Below are 17,444 nucleotides of genomic sequence, written 5' to 3'. Positions count from 1 at the left end.
CACCACATTCACGCGCATCCCTTGGCTGCACACACAGCCCTTCATGCCGTTCTCTCCCCTCATTGGATAACACTTGTATCCCACAAGGAAAATTTTCTCCTCGGGTTACAGCAGAGCAGAGTGACGGAGAGACTCGTGTTTAGGCTGAAATACTTCATGTAAGTGATTGCTGACGGAAAATAGGACTATTTAGGACTTATATTAACAAAAACATTCCACTGATATCTGCTTTAACAACGTTGGAGGTAACAGTTATTGAATTGAGGTGACCTCATAGTCTCTATCATACAGTATGCATTAACTATGAGAAGAGGAGTTCACTAATGTTTAAAGGTCCAGTGTGTAATATGGGGGTAAACCTGTGATATCTATTGTTTCTATTGTTGCTGTTTCCTACTCCTTCTTCTTTCCTTCCGCATTCTTCTTCGTTGGTTTATTTATTCACACTAAACTCGTGAAACGTGCTCTCTGGTTGGCTGGATTTTCCGTTCGGGCTGCCGTACAAACATGGCGGCGCAAGATGGCGACACTCTCTAAAGCAAGACCCTTGCTATAAAAGAAGAATTATAAGGCTATGAAAACCAAACAAATGTATATGTATGTGTATTGATTATACGCCAATAATATATTCTGATTTTGCCAATAAACCTTGCCAATTATTACACACTGAACCTTTAAATGTTTTGCAAAATGTCTAGAAAATGTCAGAAAAACAGCAGTCACAGCCTCCCACAGCTCCTTACATAACTTGTGTTGTATTCAAGAGAGGAAATATGAAAATATTTCATCATTAATTATATTTTCTTGTATAAATCATCAGAAATAATGAAAAATGACAATCAGAGTTTCGCAAAGCAAATTCTTTCAGTATAATCTAACCAGCAATGCAGAAGATAAAAAGAAAATTGCATTCAAGCTACCTACTCTAAAATGAGCTCAATGTTTTAGAACGTGTGGAGACTATGATTAATGAAGAGGCAGCTGAATACATTTCTATCAAGTGACTGATCAATTAATGACCCCAAGGCAGTAAGTTATCATGTTTTGGAGGCTAAGACCAGTGAATGTTTGGCATTGACTTTAACATTTCATCAGTTGGCTGAATAGTTGTCAGTTATTACCAAATAATCAGTGACTATTCAACCCTGTGCAGAATGTAATTTTAGCCAAAGCGACGTTTTAAATCTCATGTTCAAAATATTTAATAAGAGGCCCTCTGTTGTTCTTGTGTCTCAGGCTCTTATTGTTTAAAAGAGACATGTGTCTTATACTTCATCACTATGTCAAAGACTGTCTTCGCTATGTCGTCCAGACATACTGTGGTTATTGTTCCCTTGTTTTAAACGTACATTTGCAAATTAATTCCTTAACAAAGTCTCTCCACATCTATGTCTCTCAAATCTAAAGGCGCATTCATCAAGCTGGAGCCTAAAATGAAACAGATGTTGTTGAAGAGTTACTCACTAGACGAGAGATTTGTTTCCTGCTAATTACATTGATTTGTTGTACGGGCCCTTTCACATGCTCCACATGTTATTTCATTTTCTGTGGAGGTGAAGAGAAATGCAAAGTGAAGATGCACGGGAAAGCATTTCAGCCCGAGACGCCAGCTCAAAATAGACCAACATCTTGAAGGAAGAAGAAGAAGAAAAAAACTATAATTAAAACTAACTCCTTATCAGCAGTGTGAATTGAGATTCCTCCTACCCTCTACCCTAAACCCACAGGAACTGGGAACTGGAATAATTGTTGTTTTTCTTTTTTCTCAGAGAAAGAGAAACAGGAGACAACAAGCTCAGATTGCTTTTGTCTTGGTGACCTTGTTTTTTTCCACCATGTTACCCTCAGAATAGCTCTGAAAAAAAATATATATATATATTTTTGACTCTTATTGGTCTGACAACTGAAATACTTCTATCGTCAACCCACCATAGAGAATGAAATACTGTACCACTTTTTTAAAGTAAAGGCAAAATTAATTTCAAGATGAATTGGAGCTGACTGGTGTCTGAGGATTCAGCGTGAACACAACCGTAGGAAGCCCTTTTGTCATTGTTCACCCTCAGAAGATGAAAAGAGAAAATGTTCTTGAACTGTGTAGCTTCCCTTCACCGAACTGACGGGATGGTATGAAAATTATTATCTGGGGAGCAAAGGGAGGTCGGAAAAGGGAAAGGGTTCAGATTTTTTTAATCATCTCACAGTAAAGATTTTATTTTATTAAAAATGTGAAAAGAATACATGACATATATATATATATGTATGAGTGTGCATATTTGCATAGTATCCTTATAAAAATGTTATTATCTACCTCACAACCACAGGCTGATAGAATTAATCTGTTTTTACACACAGCATTATTTTTCATTGGCCTGCGGCAGCTGTTACATTCAGTTTACTTTACATGTGAACGGTGTAGTTACATGTGTTAAATGTCATATCAAGTGACATGACAGCTCTAGGTGTAAAAGGAAAGAGTGGCTGGTTGTCATGTTGTCCCTAATTACAGAGTCTGGTAATTACACTGACATTGTTTGATTTTGGTGCCGTTTGAAAAATTATTTTTCCATTAAGTTTAATTGGAGTGTACAGCATTGGAGGCTGGTCGATTTTCCACTAGTGGAAAAACTAAACCTCTATATTACTTTGAATCTAGTTTGCCATTTAGGACCTTAAAGGGAGGGTGTTGCATTTGTCCGAGTAAAAGGAGAGACCAAAGACGATATTAATAATGCAGGGAAAGTTCAGACCCCCATCTCCACCCCAATAATTTTCATACACTCCCTTATTTTCTTCAGCATATTTCAGTGTAGTCTACCCTGAAGCTCTGCACTTCTGCTGTACCTGTTCACCATCTCCAATCCTTTCTTCTCTCAATCTCTTTCCTGGCCCTCTGTGTGTGACCGGGCCCATCCAGGCACCGGGGTTGAGTTATTAATGCCCGGGGAGGCAGAGAGATGATTTCATTGCGTATTCAGCTGTGGGGATGGATGGCTTTCAGAGGCAGCCAGGGGAGTGCTGGGGAGGAGAGCCTCTGTAGAGAATAAATATACCTGTCTCCTGCTGATGCATCGGGCCACACTCGCTGCAATGCAAATCAAGCACTCTCCTCCTCCTAACTGCCTCCGGTATTACTCACCTATTCCCACCTGGATCCCCACCAGCCAGACACTCAGTCACCCCCAGACTCAGATGAGGCTTTTCTGCATGGTGTGAAAGAGCTCTCAGGTACGGGCTGCCTTCCCAACAGGGTTCGGTTCCCATTTGTTGCCGATGATATGACAAGCAGCCGAGCCTTATCATCGCACTGCGTTTCCCAGGTTACCTCACAGGTTCTGCTGTTCATTACCCATCCTGACTGCCAGATAATTAAGGGCAAAGGCTTGGAGTTGACATTAAAGCAAAGGTTGTGAATGGTTTCTCAGAGCCCGCACATCAGCCATAACTGTTTTTGTTATAAATTAGAGGCTAGGTTTTAAGTCTTTTGGTTTGTATCTTGAAATTGGCTCCGTTTTCAGTCGGTTTTGATCGGTCTCAGATGATAAGAACTGGAGGATTTTTTTCCTTTTATTTTCAAGGCCACGCGAGTACCCAGCTGTGTGTGTTCATCACTCAAGCTCTTGTACTTTGTCAGATTTTTTTTACCCTCTGAGACTTGATGTGGACTCCTCATATTCAATGCTGAACACCCACTGGTAGCCAGAGATTTGAGGAATTTCAAGGAAATGAAGACAAAAGGTAGCTGCAGTCGTTTTCATCCAAGCTGCATTTGTAAGCTTGACGTTTTCAGAAACACTTACTCAACTCTGTTGCCATGTACTGTAGAAGTTAACTGTATTAAAGTTTATTCAAATAAATGATGAAAAACCATATACCCAACACCACTAAGGTGCAGCAGCAGCAGCAGCAGCAGCAGGGTGGGTAAAGAGCAAGCCCAGCAGCTAGAGCAGGTGCTTACTGATCAGCTGATCGGAGTGGAGTTGACAGAAAACAGAAATAAAACACAAAATATGACTCAGTAACATCACCACACGCTATTGCTGTATTCAAACATACCTACAGTACCACGAAGGACAGGTTACTATAGTCATGTATATACTTTCTTCACTGGAGATTATGGGACCATCCGTGTTTACATATTTACCAGTTTATAGGGTTAGTTTACTGTCATATTCTGCATCTGTCTCTTCTTTCGTTATGTGGTTTCATTGCCCCATTAAGCTGCTGTAATTCCCAGAGTGTCCATACTGTTCCTCCTCCAAATTACATCACTTGAGCTAATGTACATCAGCGCTCTCACATACACATCAGCGCTCTCACACACACACATAACACAAGCTAATATGACAATTAGATACTCCAACAAGTACAATTTACAATATGTACAAGTACCGATCTGTGCTGTTAAGTGCAGTGTTTGGGATCAAAGGATTGTTTACTGTATTGAAGGATGGGTCATTTCTTGATTTACAATATTAGATAATAAAAACATTTGCATTTGAGGATTGCACTTTGATGGCTGTCCACTCTTCATTTAGGTGGTCTTGGCTTCATGTTAAAGCAAAAACACATTAATTGTGGGGCTCAGCTGCTTCTTTGATGTCAACTTCTCCCTGTTTTGTCGTGTTTGATTTATTCAAGTGAAAAGTTGTTGCCGCACTACCACCTTAAAGGAGCTTAGGCCAGCTTCCTTATGCTTAAAGCATATGCAAATAAAGGGGATAAACAGAGACTGTGACACTATTCACTGTGCATAACTGACACTCTAATTAGATAGCAAGGCAGGGGATTAAACAAGTAAACAGACGAGGAGATACCAAACCTAATGTGAAGTGCTACATGTGACGCCAACAGCAGATATGAGCAGAGAGAGAATCATAGTGTTGACTAACTGAGCACATAAAGCAAAGCAACGTTTTTACGTACCCCCACGAATGTGGCAGCAAATTGGAGTGTCTGGTAAACAAGTTGCCACATTTTTTTTAATGTCCTTATGAAATCAAAGAGGAGCTACTGCATCCACCCTCTGACAGGGCATGGCTGATCACTGCCACTGTGTAAATCTGAAGTTACTTTGGTCAGAGAGGTTAAGTATTTATTTATTCTCAGGGTGAGAGAGTTGGCGCTCTCGAGATCAAGTTTAGACTCATAGTAAATACTGAGATTAACGCTAAACAAAGTGACACCGCACTCTTCATCATCATCGTCACCATCTCCACTTTGTTTGCTCGTGTATTCCTCCTAACGGCCGAGTGCTGCACTGCATGCAGGACATGGCAGCAGCCGGTGGATTTGGCACTACAGAGCCATTTGAACATGTTTTCTGTTGGTATTGCAACCTTGAAACGTGAGCTCCCAGGCTTGTCTGTGGAGAGAGAAAAAAGATGAATCTGTGCTACCATTTTGCTCCAGAGAAGTGACACTACATGCTCTTTCTTCAGACCCACTTTTACACTGGTGCTGAAGATCAGCACACAGTTGTGATTAAAACAGAAAACCTTAGCAGTCTGACAAGTATTTTAATGATACAGGCTGGGTTGTATTAATTTGTCCTGTTTCATCATCTGCAGTAATTACTATATATCCAGTAAAAATGAAACTTGTTATCAAATGAGCATTGAAAGTTATATTTTAATTGGGGGTTGATTCATCTCAGCTGACAGCAGCACGAACAACAGAGCAAATTGTGAAACGTGCCTTAACCCGAGCCACAAAATCCTGGCAGTGTCTTGACTTTGCACTGGCCAATGCGCTAAATTATGCTGTAATTATTCAGGTAAAAAATAGCCACTGACACCCCCACACTCCAAGAGGAGCTGAGGGGGGAGTGTGTTTGTCATGATAGATGAGCTGGACGTCTCCTGGTGCGTTCTGAGGAGATGACATTCCCGGGCAGCGTCAGATCCTGGCTCCCTTCTTCTGCATGATGAGACTTTTATACAGGGAGGAGTCTGTAAGCTTCATTTACCGAAGCAGCAGGGAATAATATAGTGCCAGCCTTTGGATGTGTCAGGTCCCATATCTCCGGCTGTTCTATTAGAAATAGACCCCAGTGCGGGACAATTAACCCCTGCCCTCAGCAGCAGATCTGTGCAGTAACAGCCCAGCACGGGGCAATAAATCAAACCTAGAGGGAGAAGCCCACTCTGCCTCCCCTGCTGTTTGGCTGCGACTATCACCCAATGGACTGAGTTTCCACGATGTTAGATGTACTCTGATCTTATACCGTATAATCACTGTTAGGTGCAAGAGTGATGTAATAGGTTAGCCGTGGGCAAGGCCACTCTGAGTATGTTTGTGGCGCAGTGAATGCACCATCTGAAGCAAGTTCAACACTTTGGACCAACTGTAACCTTTTAATCCAAACAGCAGGAACAACTTTTCTTTGATATTAAAGAATAGACTTCTCTTGAACTTTGCTGGTGCAGACTGAAGTGTCCTTGTAATATCCAGAAAAGGAAACAATACTGAAAGTTGGCATGGAAACTTGGGTTACTTGTCTGAGTTAGTTGTTATTACATGCTGGTGGTGTGGCTGCACAATATGTAGAATTGTTGTTAATCAGTGTTTGTAAAGCTGATTTCATTTCCTCACCTTCACTTTGTTTCTCTTTCTCACTTGGTTAATTAGCTAAAATTCACATACTTACATGCCAAGCTAAGATATTGGCCATATATACTGTATATATAGATATAGATATGGTTGACAAAGGGCAAAGGATGGATGACAGGAAATAAAAGGAGAAAGAGAAAGGAAATGACTCCCAGTACAGATGCCCAGTCAGATGTAAACTGGGAATGTTGAGGTTGACAGTCAGCACCTTAAACCTTTAGTTTGGAAACTTGGTACACTATTTTATTTTCAGAAAATTCAGCTACGTTCTTGTTTTAAGACAATAGAATAACCCACACACTGTTCCTGCTTAGTATAATGATTTATTGATCACCCTAACATTTCAGTCTCTTCAGACCTTCATCAGCAGTATTTTCATATTCTGACAGCAAGAGCAGTGCGTGGTATATTCTTCTCTTCAAGGCACAGTGATACTTGCCAAAGCACCTGCACCCAAGAAAAATGAATGTATGAGTATCTTCGTCGATGAAAGTTATTTTTCAAAAAATATATGTTTCTCATGTTTCTGAAATTGAGGTCTTTTCTGAAAGAAATGATTGTTTTGGTAGGGTACCAAAACTGAGATACTGCATTGGCATGAATATAAAAACATTTCGAACACTAGGTCAACCACATAAAAGAATCATTCATTTGTCCTCCATTTCATTTGGCCTGTAACAGAATAATTGCAATAACCTTTAATAATTGCAAGCTGTGGATATCTGATACATTGGTAGTAAAAATGAAAATTACGATTCCTCACTATAGTAAAGCTGCCTGCATTTTTGTCTGCAGCCTGTCACATTGAGACCATTGGTTTAATGGGAGATTAGCACACAGAACGAATGGCAATAAAGCTATAGACCACAGGGGTCACCTTCAGGATCTGCTCACGGTTATTTCCGTCATTAGCATGTCGTGTCTCGTGCTGTCCCGCTCCAATTATGACTGACACAGGATCTAGTCTTATGAGTCGGTTGTTCAAACTGCCCACTGTTACAGTGTAATTCTCACGTCGATGGACTAATGTGAAATATGGCAACAGATGCAGAGAGCAATGACTGAAGCACATTATTCAGGACCCAAGGGCCATTAAAGCCATAGCTATTAAATATAATTTGAAAAAATTAGCTTTTTGGCACATGGAATAGCAGGTTGTGAGGTATTATGATAATCACTAGATTCCCCAGGGTGCCCGCTCTCTCCAAATGTTATTACTATTTGTATGTGCCTTTGTGAATGGGCTTTGGAATATGTAGTCTTGTTTGTGGATGTTTTATAGGAGGGGTAATTCTCCTCAGATACAGGGGCAATTACTGCCTTTGTGCTAGTCTGAGGTAATTATTTGTTGTTTGATTTGTTTTTTGTTGGTTTTAGAGAATTCATGCACGTGTGAACACATGTGATTTTGTGTTCTTTTTCTTTTTTTTCCAACGCACATGCCCCTGTGTGCGACACAAGATAATGAAATGGTGTTCAGCCTGCATTCAACCAGTCAAATCTGACACTAATAAAAGCTGCATATGTGTGTAATTCAATTTGTTAATATTCTTCTAATGTGTTTTATATACACAAGGTTCAAGGTAATGGTTGATGCAGACAGTTTGTGAAATTTTAGTGCAAGAATTCATGCTTAACATTCACGTTAAAGCATCTTGTGAGTGAAGAGTGAAATACTTGTCTCAGAGGACCATACTGTAAGTTACCACCAATTTCTGCTCTTGGGTTATGATATTTACCCATAACACTAAGGTCATTACAATAACCCTTGTGCAGTTCATAAGAGCAGCGGTGCAAAGCTGACTTGTGTAGGCATGTTCACATCAATAGCAAACACAGGTCAGTGCTTTGGCCTTAAAGGGTTGAGAGGCGGTTACTTTGGCTGCACTGTTCATTTCATTGCGGCTGACTGCTAGGATTGGTTTGGGGTTAAAGTGCATATTAAATGTCAGGAAGAAGAGGTTGTTGTTGTGTTTTCTCACATTTTCCACGATAGGAAGAGAGTCAGAAGGAAAAGTAAAGCTGCATGAACTTGTAATATACAGAAATCAGCACAACGGGCTTTGGTATATTAAAGAAAGAGAAAGATAACTGATTTATGTTTTATGTCAGCTCTGGTTCCAGCCTGTGGAAAGGAAGTCTCTGAGTTTTGGACTGGTGCTTAGAGGACATTTTAAATTTAAATTTTACATCTATTTTCTTAAAATTGCTCACTATTACCATACATGTTGTGTCCTTTAGTGATGGCCAGTGTTTTAATGTTTTCCTTTCTATTTCCAGCTGCTGGCTGCACGTTCGAAGAGGATTCAGACCCCAATCTGTGTGACTTCACCCAGGGGGAGGAGGATGACTTTGACTGGCTGTTGTTTCGGACGTACAGTTCACCGTATGCCAGCTCTGACCTCCTGCGGGGTGAGTGGTCCTCTCTCCTACGGTGCCATGGCTTGTACTTGATTGCCTTTCAGACTGCAGCCATTTTGTGTTGTGAAACGTCCGTCGGCATGCAGATTTTTGATTACATAGAGCAGACCAGGAGTCTGGCTTGCTGCAAATCCTACACTAAAACACATCAAGCAAGAATTATGTGCCCTATTTTTTTGGCCATATCAGCATTACATGTGTGCTTCCGTTTCTTTGTAAATTATCCTGAAGCCTGAGGCAAGAAATTGTATCAGTGAAATCGACATATCAAAAAAGTGTGACTGTGTAAATCAGCCCTCATAGATGTCCAGCGTCCATTATGCATTAGCTTTAATGAACCACTCACCCCAGTTTTGTCTGCTTCCCACTAACCCCAAGGATAATTTTATGTTAACCAGCCTCACAGGACTAATGGAAACCAGCATTTTCCTGCCATCATCCCCTCTACTTGTGGTTGCCAGAGGGAGATGGCATGCATAGTTTATAAGGCGCTCCTCCATCTCTGCATTAACAAATACCTACAGGGATCTGACAAAGAGAGGAGTGCTGTTTCGGCTTCTCAGCAGAAATATCAGTGGCAGCAGTGGGCTCTCTGCTCTGCTACTTCTACAGTGGAAACTTGCAATATGCTCTAGGCGCTGACCTCCCTTTACCCAATCAATCAATCTATCAATCAATCTGTGATATTGTTGTGACAATTCAACCAGTGCATGACAAAAACATGCATTTAATTGTTCATTGTACATGAGAGGGAGAGAGTGAGAGCTTGCATGTTCAATAGCTGTGGCAGTTTCAAAAGCTTCAAAGAAAGAACTGACAGCATTTGATAGCAGAAGAGACAGTTCAGTGGTGGATATAAAGACGGATAAGCTGAGAGGAACAGATGTAAAAATGACAAGATAGGACATAGTCAGATACTGTAGATCAGTTTAAAAGAAATGATTATAAGCCACGGGGAATACTCCTTTTTGAACAGTTTGACTCTTTCAAAAAATGTTCATAACTTTGCTGCAGGAGCAAGTGCTGTTATTTTTAAAAACTTATTCATACCACCTAAAACTCCTACTTGTCTTCGGGCATCTATCTAAACAGAATTCAAAATTTTGTAAATCTGATATTTAATCCTATACATCACTTAATTCACCTCCGTGTCATCAGCATTCAAGTGAGAGTCTGCATGTAGCCACCAGCCAATTCATGGCAGGCGATGAGATAATTAAAACTTTTCCCTTTCGGTTTAATTAAAACTTAGTGCCATGGCATTTACAGCGATCCAGGGCTTACAGTGAAACAGACTAGTTCAGGTAGAGTGAGGCAGGTACTGTAATGTGCTCATGACGAGACGGCATGAGAGGCTCTGAGCATCAGCTCACAATCGATCCGTTCTGAGAACCAGGAGACAGAGAATTCAGTTTAATTTATTATCCACCCATCCTTCAGGCCCACACCGTGTTACTCATGTTCTTTGTGTGATTGGTGTCATTGTATAGTGACAGGAGTGTTCCTTTCTTGAGTACACCATGACATTTTTTACTGTTATTTAAGGTGGATAACCTTACTGCAGATGCTGGTACAAGAAATGTTTTTCTTTTTTCCCCCTCTCTCCTTCTCCCTGACTTAATCCCCCTGTGTTGACTTCTAACCATGTATCACATTGGGCAGCCATGGTGGGGGGATAACAAGAGTTTATAAGATAAGGCTATTTACATTGGACCAGTATTAACTTTGTGGGGCTGAGAAATTGGTGTCGAGGGAAGATTAGTAAACACAGCTGAGATAGCAGCAGCTTGTGGCTCCCAGGAGAAATTAGAGACTACCGTTCCCATGAAAGAGAAAATCGTCTTTGAAAAAAAGAATGATAAAATGCGTTGAGATCTTAATAAGAATGGCCCATTTTTATCACATTCTCCTTTATTTTGAATTAGATTGGAGACGTCTGGTTTGCTATTGATCATCTTCAGTCCTCTTGCTGTTTTAATGAACACGTTGGGCTTGCAGGATGATGACCTTGCGAAGAAGAATGGCTCTGCATGTCAAGTGTCCCTTGTTTTCTGAGAGGCAGATTCATTAGTTTCAAAAGTTATGAGTCTGCTGCAAAGGCCTGTATAGTGTATCGAGCTCAGTTTAAGGGGATAATACATTAAACATGGTTAAGAAACAAGTAAAGGCAATGTTTCAATGTTTTAGGTGTTTTTTATTGATATCGCTGACAGGTAAACCATGTGGGAGGCCGGATGCCCAGATATTTACAGTGAAAGTAGAATTCATCTCCTCCATATAATTTTTCTCTCTTCTCTTTTTTCATGTCACCTCAGTTGGGTGTTACAACCTGTCACCAGTTTCAAATTAAAAGCTCTCTGCTGTGTTTTGTAATTTCAAATTCATGACATTGCAGCAGCGCTAATGATTTTGCAGCGGTGGGCTGGGAAACACAGAAACTGAAGTTTGGCTAAGTGGCTGCGCTAAAAAAATAAATTGGCTCATATCATTCCAAACCCCCCTGAATATCACGCCCTGATAATCTATCTGAGGACGGGTTTGTCGTTTAAATTGGATATTTGAGACAGAAAGTTCCCATGCAGTTCCACCTTCTGTTCTGCTAGAGGTGTTTGTTCTTGTTCAAGTGTCACTGAGAACAAAATCCTCACTCAGTTTTCCACCTCAGCAACCATTCAAACAGGGTCTCATGGATGTTCAGAAATTGGGGCTTTAGTTTCCAGCTGAGTCATACAGAAATTCTCTGATACGACTAGAATAGAGTTGAAATATGCAACTGCTTCTATTTTCTTATATGTGTTGCATGCTAATTTGGCAATTCTCTCTCGCTGTCTTCTTTTGTTAATGTCTGCTGTGGTGTCCGGTGGCACACATACAGTGAAGGTAACTTTTAAAAATAGGTCCTGCAGCAGACAAGATCTAGCTCCATCCATGTATCTGTATGTCACACTGCAAAAATTGACGGTCTGGTTTATTAGCTACCAGCACAATAGATCCCTACATAAATACCCTTGGGACAGTCTGAATGGACTCCTTTGGATGGGACCTCAGGTCTAAGAAAGGCTAAGAGTTACATGAAGCATGGTTTTAAGCATTGTCATGAGGTCAGAGCCTGGTCAATCGGCACATACTGTGGCAGCAGGCTCAATGTAATGACCTTAACAGAGCTAATTCATACAATAAAACACAGAGACAATCCTCCATCTGTATCTCCAGCATCCTCTACCAGTCAGCTATGGAGGACGATGTCATATCTTGTGGCCTTAACGATCTATCACCTCTCACCCCTGTCTGGCGTCAGCCGCACACCATAGAGCTGCACATTAGTGTGTGTGTGTGTGTGTGTGTGTGTGTGTGTGTGTGTGTGTGTGTGTGCGCATGTCATTGACGGTGACCTGAGATTCATCTGCGTCGGTGAAAGGATGAAGCAGAGCGAGGAGACAGATGCATCTGCTGTATAGGAGAGCTGTTGTTATCTGTGCTGACCAGCCATCCTTACTGGTTTAATACTCTATTACACTGCCCTCTTCCACCTTTACCTTCTGGCAAATGGCATTTACCATATATACAGTCCACATCATCTCATTTAAAAGGTTTCCATTTATTCTGAAATTCAGAATTGAATGAGTTTTTCTGTTGTAACTCACAAACTTTCTGGAGAGATAACGCACTGTGTAGCTCATAATTTTGCAGTGTGACTGAAGGAAATCCTTCTCTAGTTTATTTAGAGTCTGTTTTCTAACATAATTGCACTCAGTTAGTTAGTCAAACAATGTATCATAATTCAGTCTGTCTATAGGTCATATTTTCATTGTCGGACCACTGCATATTATTGGAAAAAGATCCGGTTGGTATTTGTATTGACCAATATTGCAGTTTTGGTTGATTGTGTGGATTCAAGCAATATCCTGCAGATGTTCAGCAAATGTCCCAAAACAACATGTTTGAGTACCAAAGCTGTCTCATGAACTAAGAAATCATGTCAACAAAAGAGATGAATGTTTCTATCCAAATTTAGCCTCATAAAATTGAGTTTAATATGATGCAGGTTGACAGTTCTGTTCTGCATCTACTAAGCTAATGTTAACGTTAGCGACACTGACATTAAAAGCAGCTTTACCCTGAAACCTGAAGGTATCAGTTTAGGGGTTTTAATTTGTGTCTAAAATAATATAATCAAATGAAAAGTTTAAAGTAACAAAGAGAATTTTGTAGGTCTTTTCGACAGCTGTCTGTTCTTTTGTTCTTTACACCCATAGAGATAGCTGCTAGCTAACGCCTAGGTCGACCAAAATGAACAGACAGAACACATTATTAACAATATTCACACGCCACAACTCGCTGACATTATAAGCAATGAAATCAACAGCTACTTCCTTAAAATTTTGACTTCCTGCTGTGGTTTAAGGCCCTGGTAGATAATAAGTGAGAATTCAAATTGTCTTGCACTTGATTTTGAAATTGCAAAGGCCAGTTTCTATATTAAAGTGATTACAGTAATTATTCAACCCTACCTTTCTGTTTCACTGATGTACCTAGTTTTCAGACAGCTTGAGCTGCCTTCACCTTTTCACACTCGTTGATTTGTGAGAGTATTTTTCTCTTAATTTTGGGGGTTAAAAAAAAAAAGACAGAGGACCTGAAAATATGAGCAGATATATGGGACTTGAAGTTATGTTTGAGCAAATCTTCATAAAAAGTCAAGCAATGGTGTAAGCGGTGGATAAGCGTTACGGGCAAGCTTGGCTTCAAGGCTAAAAATGCGAGATGATGAATGGAATTAGAGATCAGATAAAGTGGCCTGTTGTTTATTTCTGAGAAACATCGTCTTGCTAGAGAGCTATATTTATCATTTAGCTTGGGCTACAGAGGACAATTGTTCCCTTGAAGAGAGTTGTGTCTGGCCATGCGCTGTTGAAGAGTCTGAAGGGTTTTGTTCCAGCCAAACGTTCCACCATCTGATTTCACTAATTAACAAACCTTCAGTCAGAGAGGGAGGAACTAATTAGTGAAGTCAGCAGCTGTAATATTTGATGGGAATAGAAAACCTGCAGAGTTTTCCGTGGCCGAGGACTGGACACCACTGGCTCACAGGGATAATGGCTTACGACTCATTACCTCAAGGCAAAGAAACTCATATTTATTGATCACCAATGTAGACTACTCCATACTCCATACAATCTCAGTGCCCTTTTAAAGGATCAAGACTGACCGTTACTCCTCAAAAGCTTTTCAAGTATAACAAATGAATTGCATTTATTCAGGGAAGTGGCCCGTATTCCACTAGGTAAAGAGGAATCATTGTGCCAAAATGTGGAATTTTGCAGGAATATACTGCAACTAATTCTTTTGTTCTCTGTTTTCAGACACAAACACAAACACAAACACAAACACACACACACACACACACACACACACACACACAAACACAAACACAAACACAAACACAAACACAAACACACACACACTCAGACACTCAGTTGATAGGTAGGTATGGTAATGTAGCTCCCTTTTGGCTCTAGTTTGTGTCTAATTAAGTGCTGCTTTAGAGGGACAGGTAGAGGGCTTTTTATGTTAGGTTGCTGCTTTAACAATATAATTGCGGCTCAGGAGCCAAACAGACTTAACTCAGGTGAGATGAAGTGGCAGGTCACTTGAAGCATAATGGTTTAGCTCAGGAAAAACCATGTGGGTGACACCTGCATTGAGGCCAGAGCATCTTTGTGGTATAAATCAGAAATTTTGGATTTGGCTCATAGGTAATTGGTCCTTTGCAAGCATTTGGTGTCTAGAGATTTAATGTAGCTCCCATGTTGTTTATTTTGCTCTTTAAAGGGACATTGTGTAGGAATTACTCCCATCTAGCAGTGCCGTTGTTTATTGCAACCAACTCACAACAGCCACTGCACGTAACATGATGAACAAGCGTCCGTCGGCACGAGGCAAAACGGTACACACGTCACTAAACGTAAAAGATGGCAGCACAACATGGCAGCCTGCACTGCGCTTACTGTACCTGCTCTATGTATATATAAATGTCAAATTCAAAGCTTACCAGAACACAACAGTTTGTTGACGGGGGTAATTACTAATTAATGAAACTTTTGAACGAAATAATCGATTTTTGTCAATAGACAACAAGAGAAGTTACACAATGTCCCTTTAACCTGTTTCAGCACAATGTGATGTGGAATCAATAGTGAACCAGGGTGAGCTGGCGGGTTATAGCTTTAGCATATTAGTGTAGCTTTTCTCTTTTCTCTTGTTTTCTGTTTCGGAAAAACTTTGCATCCCCAAAAATAAATAGAACATTTTATTTCATATGAACAATTCAACCTTGATGAACCCTTTGGATATAATGGAATGAAGCCAGTGCATCTGAAGGGTAGTGGCTCTCTGCGGCTGTACTCACACAAAGTGTTGCTTTGAGCTAAATGCGAAGATGCTCAATGCATAATGCAAGCAGATGTGGCACTGAGCCTTGCTGAACGAGTGGCTATAAGCATGTTGATCAACTTAAACAGGAACAAGTTGTCTGATACAATGTTCACAACACATACATGCATAAAGATGCACAATAAAGACACAGGCTCCATTTAGATGTAACAGGAGATCCAGTCACTATAAGGCAAGTTCACTCCTGATCTGTCGCCCCAACAGACTATTAAATAAATAAGTATTTTTAAAAGCTTCTAGTGTATGTAGAGCTTGTATTGATTTTGCAGTGAACGCTCATACAGTAGCTCAGAGTTTAGGTCACATGGATGCTTGCAAAACTGTCCAGGATTTTACATCACTTGATCCAGCTGAGGCCCTGTGTTCTTAGTAAGCAAAAGATGAACAGAGTTGAGTATTCTTTGTGAAATGTGAACACTTGAATTAACTGAAGAGACAATTCCTCCCCTGCCCGCTGGCTTTGAACATGTTCTTTAAATATTTGAAGTTTTCTTTCTTCTTCTGATATCCTCCTTTTTTTCTGCTAATCACACATTCTCTCTTTGGTGATCTGGCGCTTTGAATAAGCTTTGTATGTGTGCCTGATGTGGATAGTTTTAGTATGTGCATTTGGATACGTCCCAGCCTCTGTGCACTCCTCCACTCCTCTGTGCCCACACTTTGCTCCAGCTCTCTCTGAATGTTCACAGATCACAGACTTGAAGGCCTTGGCACGCTGTTTGAAACCAGAACAGAAGTTTTACTTAAAATTCTCTTTGTATAAAGACACACATTTAGCTTTCTCAATACACATGAATTAGCAAAGGGGAGAGCAAAATGTGCTGAAAAAGTAAAAGTTCTGAATCCAGACGATTCTGGGCTGTGTCAGGTTTAATAGAGTGAGAAACGTCTCAGATCTTTTGGGGCTGCTTGAACACAGGCAGGTACAGTAAGATGTCAGAAAAGATGTATGCAGATTTGCCACTTTGATAACATCATTAATTAAAAGCTCATTTTCACTTAAAGCAAAAGAGAGGCAAAAAAACATGGAAAAACTTTAAACCAAAAACATTCTTCTCCAAAACTTCAACAGTCCTTGAACATCTGGTACTTTCCTCTCTGTGTTGATGCAATTCAGTCTGTGGTAGGAGAATAACACTGGAGTAACTCTGTGGCCACGAAATCGATATTACTGCTGGTTTTGCTCAAAGGGAATAATTTGAAATAAAGGGCATAGCAGTGTAATCGAGTATTGGGCTGATTTTGGTTGTTACTGGGAATTTATTGTTGCTGTATTATCATTATAATGTGTTGCAGTTCCTGCAGCACTCAAGACACAGGAGGACACAAAACATACCTTATGCATGATGCTCAGTAATTAAAGGTTAACCACAGGGTACTGCAGTGAAATAAAATGTTGTGAAAGTAGACTTAGTAAATGTCTCAATGAATAAGTTGGGTCTTACTGTACACAAAGCAGAATAGACAGCTGCCAGGTCTTTGTGCACTTGTGCACCAATGGTTCATAATTAACCACCTACTGTATATCAGCCCCAACAATGCCAAGGCTGGATGTAGTCAGCTGGTTATATGGCAGCATTTTCATGGAGCTGTGAAGGAGCTTATTCCTTGGCAATAAAAAAATCAAAAGGTTTATATGCTAATCGAAAGAATAAAGCTGCATATTATATTTATATTAATCAATGTCTCTAATCACCACTCATTCAGGGGAGCCTTCTTCCTGATTAACAATGTGGGCTTTATTTAAATGATTGGGCAAGGTGTCAGTAATGATGCGTCGTGACTTGTTTTGTGCACACACCTGGCCTGGCATCACCAGAGTGGAAACACCCTTTTGGTGCAGCAGAGGAAAACACAAAGAAAAGGGTAAGAGGAATAGGAGCAGAGCAAATCAGCTGCAAAAATGGCAACAGAGTGGCTACACATACAGCAGAAGCTTTATCAGCAGATTGGGATGA

At 40.4% G+C, this 17,444-nt stretch overlaps 1 protein-coding gene across 6 annotated transcripts in view; it reads left to right on the top strand.

Annotated features, from left to right (window-relative positions):
* Window positions 1–17,444, top strand: part of ptprub (protein tyrosine phosphatase receptor type Ub) — a 155,503-nt gene that overhangs the window by 39,916 nt on the left and 98,143 nt on the right. For all 6 annotated transcript variants that reach the window (XM_085801775.1, XM_085801772.1, XM_085801774.1 and 3 more), the window contains exon 2: window positions 8,893–9,024. In XM_085801775.1, coding sequence (XP_085657901.1) covers window positions 8,893–9,024 — 132 coding nt within the window. The remainder of the gene's footprint in view (window positions 1–8,892; window positions 9,025–17,444) is intronic.

This window comes from Trachurus japonicus, chromosome 16 (assembly GCF_045865225.1).
Source record: "Trachurus japonicus isolate A0001 chromosome 16, Traja_1.0".
NCBI classification, from domain to species: domain Eukaryota; kingdom Metazoa; phylum Chordata; class Actinopteri; order Carangiformes; family Carangidae; genus Trachurus; species Trachurus japonicus.
Note: the sequence above shows the minus strand (reverse complement) of the source record. Positions and strands in the feature narration are given on the sequence as shown.